The sequence below is a fragment of the Plectropomus leopardus genome, chromosome 1 (assembly GCF_026936395.1).
Source record: "Plectropomus leopardus strain MGB_pleo_1.0 chromosome 1, ASM2693639v1, whole genome shotgun sequence".
Classification (NCBI taxonomy): Eukaryota; Metazoa; Chordata; class Actinopteri; order Perciformes; family Serranidae; genus Plectropomus; species Plectropomus leopardus.
Genome location: NC_142176.1, coordinates 3,217,235 through 3,229,271, shown reverse-complemented (window position 1 = coordinate 3,229,271; position 12,037 = coordinate 3,217,235). Strand labels below are relative to the sequence as shown.

At 40.4% G+C, this 12,037-nt stretch overlaps 1 protein-coding gene across 1 annotated transcript in view; it reads left to right on the top strand.

Annotated features, from left to right (window-relative positions):
- The window catches only part of LOC121943646 (mucin-5AC-like), a 38,123-nt gene that overhangs the window by 2,604 nt on the left and 23,482 nt on the right, over positions 1 to 12,037 (top strand). Inside the window, 22 exon segments of the mRNA XM_088082556.1 lie at positions 84 to 198; positions 301 to 391; positions 483 to 589; positions 722 to 950; positions 1,920 to 2,045; positions 2,193 to 2,310; positions 2,911 to 3,049; positions 3,191 to 3,301; positions 3,999 to 4,068; positions 5,120 to 5,257; positions 5,617 to 5,781; positions 5,865 to 5,959; positions 6,049 to 6,175; positions 6,534 to 6,789; positions 7,089 to 7,141; positions 8,071 to 8,174; positions 8,850 to 9,001; positions 9,145 to 9,283; positions 10,548 to 10,658; positions 10,785 to 10,964; positions 11,067 to 11,306; positions 11,413 to 11,569. Coding sequence (XP_087938682.1) covers positions 84 to 198; positions 301 to 391; positions 483 to 589; positions 722 to 950; positions 1,920 to 2,045; positions 2,193 to 2,310; positions 2,911 to 3,049; positions 3,191 to 3,301; positions 3,999 to 4,068; positions 5,120 to 5,257; positions 5,617 to 5,781; positions 5,865 to 5,959; positions 6,049 to 6,175; positions 6,534 to 6,789; positions 7,089 to 7,141; positions 8,071 to 8,174; positions 8,850 to 9,001; positions 9,145 to 9,283; positions 10,548 to 10,658; positions 10,785 to 10,964; positions 11,067 to 11,306; positions 11,413 to 11,569 — 3,023 coding nt within the window.

The following is a 12,037-nucleotide window of genomic DNA, read 5'->3' as shown; positions in this document are numbered from 1 at the left end:
TGACAGCTTGACATTTTATTCACAACCTCTCTTTGGCTCTAGAATCAAAAATAAAATAATGTGACTGCTTTTTCTTTCTGCAGAGCCATCCTACCATTCAGTCAAGCAGGAATACTCATCGAGAAAACTCCCACCTACATCAAAATCAAAGCCAAGCTGGGACTTGTTGCCGTCTGGAATCAGGAGGATTCTTTTCTGGTAGGATTGTGGCTGCATAGAAAAGCGTGTTACGACCATAATTGTGTAAAATTGAGTCATAACTCGTAGCTCCTGCTCAAGGCGATGGTTTTGCCGTCATAGGTGGAACTGGACATGAAGTACAAGAACCAAACCTGCGGTCTTTGTGGGGACTTTAACGGGGTCCAGCTCTACAACGAGTTCTACAGCCATGGTACACTTTGACCCACTGTAATGAATCAGTCAGTCAGTGTTTGTATGACCACAGAACTGAGCTGTTGTTTTTAAATATATGATCCAAACAGGTGTGAAAATAACCCCCCTGGACTTTGCTAACTTCTGGAAGATGGATGGTCCGACTGAAAGCTGCTCTGACTACCAAGCGGTATCAAAAGAGAGCTGCAACAACATGGTGAGGCTTCAGTTACATGGAAACAGAAATATATAAAAAAATATTTGATGCAATACACAAAAAAACGAAACATGTTTCTCTTCTGTCTTTTTCTTCTCTGCTTCCATTCCTATCTGTCTGCCTGCCTTGTAGAAACCTCTGTGCGAGCAGATCCTTACCGGGCCGGCATTTAACAGCTGTCACGGTGTTCTGGACGTTGCTTCCTTCACTGCTGCCTGTATTTCAGACCTCTGTCACTGTGGCAGTAACGGCATAGAAGACATTGACTCGTTCTGTCTGTGCAACACTGTGTCGGAGTTCTCCAGACAGTGCAGCCATGCTGGTGGCAAACCCGGCAACTGGAGAACCAAGGAGCTCTGCTGTGAGTAAACTCAGCGGACAACTGAATAATACACGGATAGGGGGCCGTCTGCCATTCGGTCGAAATGAAAACTTTCTCAAGCTCAAGAGATTCACTGACTCAAAACACACAGAACAAAATTTCATGCTAGGATTAAAGAAATCCAAGAGGAGGCCAAATAAGAAAACAAAACTGCAACTAATTTATCAACCTTAGACTAAGAGTAACGCGTTGTCCCCAATGATTTTAACTCATACAGATTTTTTTTTTTTGCCATTTTTGGGTTCTCCATTCACTTGCGAGACTTGCAAAAAAAACCCAAAACATTTTTCTCCAAAGATTCAAGGTAACACATGGTGAGTAATTGATATACAACTGGTCATTTTGCAGGTTAGGTATTCTGTTAAGTTTTTAATCAATAGATAAAGGACATAGCGTGAATGTTGCCAAAACTGATTAAAAGGATCATAAACCTTGACTTAGCCGTTATTAAATTGATCAACTTCAGGCCTTTCCACACCTGCACTCATGGGGCACAAACTAATGGGCATGTTTGTTGTAGCCTTAAGACTCTATTCTGGGCCACTGGAAAAATACTGTACCTTTTTTTTCATTATTATTTAATTTATTTCACATGTACTTATACAGACGCATCCCTTGTTAACCAAACACTTAGGTCAGAGTGAATAAGCTTTTTGTTTCTTGCACTTTTACACTGTATATCATCACTTATTTTATTTCACATTTACTTATACAGAGCCATCCCTTATTAACCAAACACTTAGTCATGGTGAGTAAGCGGATTCATAAAACATGATGCCACTCGTAGCGTGAGATAAGCCCCACCTTTTCTCGAGAGTGTAGGAGAGGATGCTTTTGAACTTTGGGCTCGAACCGGACTACAGAGGTGAAGTTTGTGTGAACAAATGTTCAGAATCATAGGGTTACGTAAGTCAAGTGCTAAAAAAAACAAATGGATTGCATTCACAGGGAAGTCGTGTCCTCATCAAATGGAGTACAACGAGTGTGGGAATCCCTGTGCTGATACCTGCTCCAACCCAGAGGCCAGCCACACCTGTGACAACCACTGTGTCGACGGATGCAATTGCCCTGCAGGTACAGCACAGTGACACAAACACGCACACGCACACGCACACACACACACACACACACACACACACACAAACACGCACACGCACATGCACACACACACACACACACACACACACGTGTTTCAGTGCAGTAATACTTGATCACTTTCAGGCACGGTGCTGGATGATTTGAGTGGAAAGGGTTGTGTCCCACTGAACAAATGCTCCTGCAGCTACAACAGCAAGATCTATGGACCAGGGGAGTCCTACTCCAGTAACTGCAAAAAATGGTATGGTATTAACTATATAAAAGGTAATTTTGCAGGTGGAGTGTTTTCTTATAAAGGTTCCTCAGCAGGCATCATTCTGGTTTGATTCTGACCACCATAGTTACAAACAGTGTGTTTCTTTAAATTGCAGTCAATCTGAGTAACTATTGAGAGGGCTGTACCACAAGGATCTATTTGAGGGCCTTTACTTTTTTCTTTTTTTTATATTAACGATCTTTGTGATGTAGTCTAATTGTTTTGTTCAGTTATATGCAGATGAGACTGTCATATATACCTCTGATTCCAACACAGGTAAAATTCAGAACACTCTGCAACCACAATTTTCTCTTGTTAGAAAATGTTTAGAGAGTTCACCTTTTTGTGATTCTCCATTCACAATGGAGGCATGCAAGAAAAACATTTTTTCCACAAAATTAAGTTAACCTGCTGTGAGTGTTTAATATAAAATAAGTCGTTTTGTGGTTGAAATATTCCTTTGAGAAGTCAATAACCGTGTTGTCGATGTGCGTCCAGTTTGGGGGTAAAGTAGGATTCAGAATATGTTCCGCCTAAGTTGTTTTGATGATCTGGCCATTTAAATTAAAATGTGTGTGCTGACAGTGTGTGTGAGAGCGGCCAGTGGAAGTGTACAGAGGAGAACTGTGTGGGAACCTGCTCTGTGGAGGGAGGAGCTCACATCAATACTTTCGATGGAAAATTCTACACTTTTCATGGGGACTGCTCCTACGTCCTGGCTAAGGTAACTGTTTTTATGAGAAACTGGCCAATACATCCACTTTCACTTCTTCTTCTGGTGATCTATACAATATACACTCTGCGATCTGCAGGCATGTGATTTCAGTTGAGCTGTAGTTAAATGGTTTTGTGTTGAAATGTTTAGGACTGCAGTGGATCCCAGTTTGTGGTCCAGGGAGAAATGGTGCAGTGTGGACTGACTGACAGTGAAACCTGCCTTAAAACTGTTACCCTGGGTCTGTCTGGAGGGGCAAATGTGAGTATAACACACACACACACACACACACACACACACACACACACACACACACACACATCCAGACACAGACACACACGTGCAAAATACTGTTTATGATATTATGCTGATATTACTTTTATGCTTAAATATTTTCAGAGGATAATCTTTGAAGATAATAGAATCATTTAGGCCTAATATTACAAAATAATGTGTTTTAGGAGAACATATTCTTTCTTAAACCATTCAACATTATTTGCATAAAATAAAAACTTAAATAAAAAAAAAAACTTTCTGCAATCCAGAACATCATTGAAATGAAATGAAAATCACCAAGGCTCTGTGGCTTAAACGCAGCTTGGAAAAGCTGCAATGTGCCACTTTAAACAGTCAAGCTCTGTGCCACAAATGCCAGTGGAGACGCCCCAAGGGGTCGTCAAAAATGACTGTGGATTGCAGAAACGTACAATGTGTACATTTTCTTCTGGCAACTGGGCTGAGTTAAAGTAATCTTGCAGTGTTTGAACTAGTTTGAGTCCAATCACACTGAATATAATGCCCACTTTTATTTTTTGTTCTTAATCAAAATATGCATATATATATATATATATATATATATATTTGCATAACAATGCAATAAAAGCAGGATTTGCTGCTTTCTATCACAGAATACACGCTCAGACCTCTACAATAACATCCACTCTCCTTTCATATTAAGGTGGTCACCATCCATCCCAACGGCAAGGTGTTTGTGAACGGCATCTTCGCTCAGTTACCTTTCTCTGCTGGTAAGAAGCTCTGCTGCTCAGTACTCACCTCTGACATAAAGGAAAACACACACGATGTGGTCAGATTCTCAGATACTTTATTATGTGAAATACAGCATAACAATGACCCTCAAGAACAAGTGAGAGTCAGTGTCCTCGAAGATGCACGAGCAATGCGTACTGGTCAGCAGGCACGTGAGGGGATATTGTGTTAGTGTGTGTATTATGTGTTAAACTCTTCTGACGATTGCTGGCGGATGAAAAGAAGCAGGTGGCGACATCTTGTGTCCACGTGAGGTTGCGCTCTCACAGATCAACAGAAGAGTTAACCCTTTGAAGCCTGAGAAATAGTCTTGATTTCTTTCAAAAACATGGGAAAAAGGCAATGAGCAATGACAGAGGAAATCACCTAAGAATCAGCAAGCAATTTTAAAAATGACAAGGAAATTATCTAAAAAAATAGCAAAAAACCCCCATACAAACAAAGAAACAAACAATGTAAAAGAAAAGAAAAGGAAAAAAAACAAATACTTTCCCTAACCATTTTTTCCTAGCTTTTATAAAAACAATGTTTTAAATCTACAAATTTCTTTCAGTTTGTGAAACATTTCTTATCAAGTTTCTCATTGCCTTTTTTTGCCATGTGATTGAAAGAAATCATATTACCTTGCTCAGCATGCAAATGGTTAAATACTTGTTAAAGGCATCTAAAAGCAGCACAACAAAAGTGATATCGCTCCAGGTTTCAAAGGGTTAACAACAGTGACAATGAGTGTCAAATGTAAAAGAACTGCAAGGATGCAAAAACCAAAATTACACAAAACTATCAATAAAAATTAAAGAATTTAAACAGCATGAGAATATGTTACAGGAGCTGATACTAGCAAATATCAAACAGCTGTTTCAAACGTCTTTACTTCAGATCCAGCATAATTACATTTCTCTGTCCTAGATAGGATGACAGCTTGCAGTAGATGAAAGATTTTAGAATCAAATAGTATTTCACTGTGTTTCCTCCATCCCACTCTTTTAACAGTCTCCCATCCTAAATCTCTCTTTCAATCTCTCTCAGCTGGGATCTCCGCCTTCAGAGCGTCCTCGTTCTACCTGCTGGTGCAGACGTCTGTTGGTATTCTGTTGGAGGTGCAGCTGGTTCCTGTCATGCAGCTCTACGTCACAGTGACCAATGAATACCAGACCAAGACCTGTGGTATGTATACCAAAATGATCTGTATCGGTGCTCTCAGACTGAAAGGATATCACAGATCTAAAATTGTGTTCACATTGGTTTTTGCAAATAGTGATTTTGTGAATAAAAGAGGGAAAATGTTTTTTTTGTTTATTTTTGTGAACAAACACACTTGTTAAAGCTGTGGTAGGCAGACCCTGGAAAAGGCACAAAAACCCCCCAAAACAACTTCTGAAGGAGGTCCTAGCCTCCAATATCCCAAAATCCTAGAAATGTCCTGAAATCCTAGAAACATCCTAAAATCCGAGAATTGTCCTAAAATCCTAGAAACATGTATGGGTGGTAATGGCAACACTCACCATGATGGCGTCTGCCTGCAGGTCTGTGTGGAAACTTCAACCTTAACCAAGCCGACGACTTCCTGAAGCTCAGCGGTGTTCCTGACGCCACAGCAGCTGGTTTTGTCAACAGCTGGAAGACTCATGCCGGCTGCCCCGATGTGAAGAGCAACTTTGAGAACCCCTGCAGCCTCAGTCTGGATAATGGTACGTCTGATTCATTCAGTTTCTCTGTTTTCACTGTTAGTTCTTCACGATGACTGATGTTGGTGCTCGTTTGTCAACGACAGAGAAATACGCCAAACACTGGTGCTCCATGCTGAGCGACCCTCAGGGCGTGTTCGCCTCCTGTCACTCAGAGATCAACCCCGACCCCTACAAAGAGGTCAGTCTCAGAGGTTTTATGTATTTCTGTGGATTATACCTGATATGACTTCATACTGCACTGTGTCTTTTTATTGTGTCTCCGGGCAGAACTGCATGTACGACAGCTGTAACTGTGAGAAAAGTGAGGACTGCATGTGTGCTGCCGTCTCCTCATACGTTCACGCCTGTGCAGCTGCAGGAATCCAGATGAGCGGCTGGAGGAAGACCATCTGTGGTGAGTAGATGTTGAACAGAGGAGTGTTTTGCACATCACTTGAAAGACTTGACAGCATTTATTTGTCCAAATTGTAGAAATGCATCTCCCATTCCAATTTATCTCACTTTCAAAGTAGGAGTGTCTTGTGCAGAGATGTTGCACTCCATCAGAGGGCAGCAACAGACTTCAGATGACTGGTCACATTTTAAGATCCATTATTCTTGTGCCACTAATGATTTGATGATTAGTTTTGTAATGTTGATGCAAAAATATATTTTGCATAGTTGATTGTTGGCAACGGGAGTGGACTTATACATTGAATACAGCTCCATATAAGGAATGTTTGGATATAAAATATTTGATTTGTCCTGATCAGGTAAATATGCCAGCTCCTGCCCCAGCAGCATGGTCTACTCCGACAACATCACGTCCAGCGGTCAAACCTGCCGCTGCATCAGCTCCGATCACCTCAGCTGTCACTTCTCCTTCCCGTCCATCGACGGCTGCATCTGTGCAAAAGAAACTTATCTGGACGACTCTGGGAAGTGTGTCCCCGCTAAGGCTTGTCCCTGTTATGACAAAGGCTCCATGGTGCCTTCTGGACAGGTCGTCAACAAGGATGGGATCATGTGGTACGAAAATGACTTTTTATTGTGTTATTGCATGGGATGTATGTGGAATTTGTTAGGTTAAAATGACTGTTAACAGTTTATGTGTCTCTAAACTCATGATAATAAATACTGACTTGTTGTGATGCCTATCTATGTTCAAGAGAGTGACAGCAGTTGACACAGTTTTGTTTACCACTGGATTAGAGAGCTTCACAAGAACAACTATTTAATGACTATTAGTTCTTTGGCTTGTTTGTATGTATCACAAATGTTTAAACATTAAAATATGTATGATATTAATGTGTTTTTTTTTCCACTAGCACCTGCAAGGAGGGCAAGCTCAACTGCATTGGAGAGGTTATTACACAGCCATGTAAGTTACATTAAACAGAACCATAGACTGTGTGCAAAGATAGACAGTGTGACAGCTCCCCCAAAGTGAACTTTTTTTTTTTTTTTTTTTAACCTGTCCTGTTCGGCAGCTTAGGCATGCAGTATGAGAGGTCTGGATGCCTTGAGGTGCCATAACAGATTTGCTCTGCAAAGGAGGAGTCTGAGTGAACTTTTTTTAATCAGGATTGTTTGTTCAAGTGTTTGTTTTCATGATAAGATTACTTTTAATGACTAATTCAATTCAACAAAACAAGATTTTCCACCATGATTGATAGCTGTGACAGCTTATGTGTGCGCTCATGTTAAATGGGGCGGCTCGTGATTGGTTGAGTGGGTGTTTTGGCAGGAACAACCCCACTGAGGTTAATGCAACCACACAGACTTCGACTCCGAATGACATCACCTGCACAAGATGTCAGCGGCTGTATCCATTTTAGCTTCACTTCAGCATAGTGGGCGTGAGCAGGGATGCTTTGTCCACCTTTACATAGAGTCCATGGTGTCAACACAGCAAACGTGCAAACGCAGCAATTCAGCGAGGTAGCCGTCACGTGCCGCTCATACAGGCAGTGTGGCCAAGTGTTAGTCTCCAAAAGCTATTTCGTTTTGTTCTGTCAGAAGGAATTTTGTTGCTGCCCCAAAAACAATACATTACTTAGTTTCCATGTCTGCACGTCTGCCGCTTCTCCAAACTGGTGGCAAGCCGACTGAAATCTACTCGATGTTTTACACTGACTTTGGATAAGAGCCTCACACAGCCCCACATCAAAATATACAATTATCCCTTTAAGGTATGAAATGCACTGTCTTAAATGTTGCATCAAATCAGGACAACAGCTGTGATGTCAAATTAGTAACAAAAAATATTTTTAGACCTACACTGAGGTAATTTCGGATTTCTTTTCTCAGCATCCTGCACTCCTCCCATGGTGTTCTTCAACTGCTCTGCTCACGGCCCGGCTGCAACAGGAACTGAGTGTGAGAAGAGCTGCGACACATTAGACATGACCTGTGTGAGTCACCTCTCCCTCAACATAAAGGAACATTTACCTGCAAATACTGATCATTAGCTTATATCAAGTATATGAATAATCTGAGCCCTGAGGTAAAGTTAAAGATATCACAAGCGATATCACTTTTCTTGTGCTATTTTTAGACACCTTTCATAGTATTTAAGAATAAATTGGTGCGATTTTTATCAAAAACACAGAGAAAAAGGCATTACGCAACTTGATATGAACAGTCCAAAAAGTTGCACAAAATTAGTAGATTTAGATGTATTTACTTTTTATTAAGTTTTTATGTTTTTTTTAAGCTAGGGCAAAACTGAATTTATTACTAATTATCATAATAACATATTTAGAAAATAATGATACAGAACTAGATTAAAGCACCTTTTCCAAATAATTTACTTTTTTGTTGTCAAACCAATTTTCAGGTAATTTTCTTATACTTTTACTAATCTAATTACTAACTATTACTATTATTGACTAACTAATGAGTCATTTGGCCTTTTGTTCCATATTACCTTTTTCCCATGTTATTATTTTTTTTAATAATCTAACCATTTTTCTCAGGTTTCAAGGGATTAAAACCCCAACTTGTTTCGACCCTATGGTCTTCATAAGGGTTCAAGATTTTCTTTGCTGATATCCACATATAACTGTGGATTTGGGTCTCTTCTCCAGGTGTCCACAGAGTGCATCTCTGGCTGTGTGTGTCCACCTGAGATGGTGTCTGATGGTAAAGGTGGCTGCATCAAGCCAGACACCTGTGCCTGCGTCCACAATGGCATCTCCTTCCAGCCTGGAGAGACTACCAAGGTGGACTGCAACACCTGGTGGGTGAAGCATAATTGCTGTGAAATGCTGTATGGTTAAAAAAAAATAGCATTCTTTTAGTTACACCTCCATCTGTGACTGACGTGTACAAGAGAACACGTTACTATGAGCCTGATGCCATCTCATCTGTATCCACTTACAGCACTTGTAAAGACAGGAAGTGGCAGTGCACCACCAACCAGTGTGACAGAACCTGCTCTGTTTATGGTGCTGGACACTACATGACTTTTGATCAGAAGCGCTTCATCTTTGATGGCACCTGTGAATACATCCTCGCTCAGGTATGAATGTACACAGAAACAGAGTGATGGAGCTGATTTGCATTTTCAGACAAGTATTATGAGCAATGAGTGTGCATGACATCAATAAGGACAGATTCAACAGGATTTGTGTTGCCCAAGAATGTGAAGATATCAAAAAAAGCAAAACTAGCATTAACTTGCCCTAAGAGTGGTTTTATGTATGCTGCACGAAATCTGAGGGACTGTTCTGCCCTCAAAATTATTGTTAACTTTGACTTTACTTATATCAGAATCGGATGTGTACATAACAGTATCATCTGCATATAACTGAACACAATGTAGAAAGATAAAGGCCCTAAAATAGACCCTTGTGGTACACCCATCACAATAGTTACATACTAATTCAATGCAATGAAAAGAAACACACTGACAACAACTATGACAGTCAGAGTGAAACCACATAATTCCTGTTGGAAAACATTGATAGCATAGTGCTTGTAAGATAATCCTTTACCTGCAAAATGACCAACTGTATATTTATTACTTAACAAGTGTTACCATGAATTTATGAGTAAAACTCTATTTTTCTTGCAGAGAATTTAAAAAAGGTTAACATTTCTTATGAATTGTTTAAAATAAAACAAGAACCACATTAAACAATAGCAAAACTATATAAACCATCTGTTTACAAACTCTGACACAACTCCAGCCATATAACCTAAGTCTCTTTGTTTCAGTTGTATGCCCCATACCTCCCAGAGCTCATACGCAAGAATGAAGAATGAATATCAGAAATACATGATTATTATTGTTGTTATGATTGCGATTATTATGATGATTATATATGAACATTTATTTCCTGCTTATCCAATGTTTCTGACAAATGAGAAAGTTGAGAAACAGCAAGTCAAGAGCATAGACTGCATAAACACACTGGACGCACAAACACTTGGTTTGTAGAATCCTGTTCTAAAGCCTTAGTTTAGCATTTTCTCTATCACCAAATTTACATAAAAATGTCTCCCCCCCCATACAGTTGTAATGAATGTGAAAATTACCTATAGAGACCACAACCATTTTTTTTTTGTTTCACACTGTTTATTTCTGCTGAAAAATTGGGCATTTTAACTTGGGGGTCTGTGAGGATTGACTCGCTCCTGGAGCCAGCCTCAAGTGGACATTAGAGGAACTGCATTTTATGGCACTTCTGCATTGGGCTCATTTTACTGCCCCAGAGATTACCACTTCATTAAGAGTGAAGCTAAAACTGATGATTTTCTTGTGTGTTGTGTATCTTCCACAGGACTACTGTGGCAGTGCTGAGAGTAATGGGACCTTCAGAGTGATCACTGAGAACGTCCCATGTGGAACCACAGGAACAACCTGCTCCAAAACCATCAAGATCTTTCTGGGGGTAAAAAAATGGCACATGGCTCCAGTGTCATTGTCCAAGTTTTCTGAAAAGACGACATGTATGACAATGGCAATATAAATATAGATAAAATTGACCAAATATCCATTTCTGTCGTTTTTTTTTTAGAGTGCAGAGCTGATTCTAACAGACGGAAGCTACCAGGTGATTTCAAAAGGAGAAGAAGAAACAGCTCCCTTCCGTTACAGCACTATGGGAATCTTCCTGGTGGTCGAAGCCAACAATGGACTCATTCTCATGTGGGACAGGAAGACCAGCTTGTTCATCAAGCTCAGCCCGAAATATAAGGTGACCCTGCAACATGTGACATGGAAAGAAACAAATTTATTCGGACAGCAAAAGCCAAAGTTTAAGTTCGCTTGAATGATTTAAGGAGCTCTACTTTTTCAGGGCCGTGTGTGTGGGCTGTGCGGCAACTATGATGACAATGCAAATAACGACTTCAGCACAAGGTGCCATGCTGTGGTGGTCAACCCGCTGGTGTTTGGAAACAGCTGGAAGGATTTACCGAGTTGCCCCGACGCTAAGAGCATCAGCAACCCCTGCACCACCAACCCATACAGACAGGCATGGTCCCAGAAGCAGTGTAGCCTCATACAGAGCAGTGTCTTCTCCGCCTGCCACTCCATTGTAAGTTGTTGTTTAAGTGGAAGACGTGTTAAACTATTCACGGACTTTCCTTTGGCTCTTTCATCCCCTGTTTAACTCATTAGTGTATTATCCTACTGACCTCTAGGTGGATCCTACTCCATACTATGATGCATGTGTGTTTGACTCCTGTGCTTGTGACACGGGCGGAGACTGCGAGTGTTTCTGCACTGCTGTGGCTGCTTATGCTGAGGCCTGTAATCAAGCTAGCATCTGTGTACGATGGAGAACTCCAAAGATCTGTCGTAAGTAACCAAGATGTGACATTTTGCTCCGAGCTAATTTTTATTTACATTTTTATTTCTTGTTTTACCAAAGGAGAGACTAGTCTGTCAGGGTTGCATAAGGTAGTAAGCAAAAGTACCCATTTTTTTTAGATGTTACTGCACTGACAGGCATTAAATAGAAATAGCTATGAATTAGCCTAGCACCATCTGACATAAGAGATAAATTTCTGTGTTTTAAGTCTAATTCCTGGGGCATTCTGTTGACTCAGTGAGTTTTAGTGCAAAATTTCAAAGTGCTATTTGTTTAGAGGTGGTGACATTTTAATATTTTCTAATGTAAATACCTTACCTTTTATTTTATCTTTCTGTTGGCTTTGCTGATTCACAGCTGGCTAGCAGCGTTAACATGCGAAAATTTAAGGTGCTTTCCTAAATCCAATCCACACTAACATGAGAGCACTGTTGTCCAAAGTACCACAGCCAACC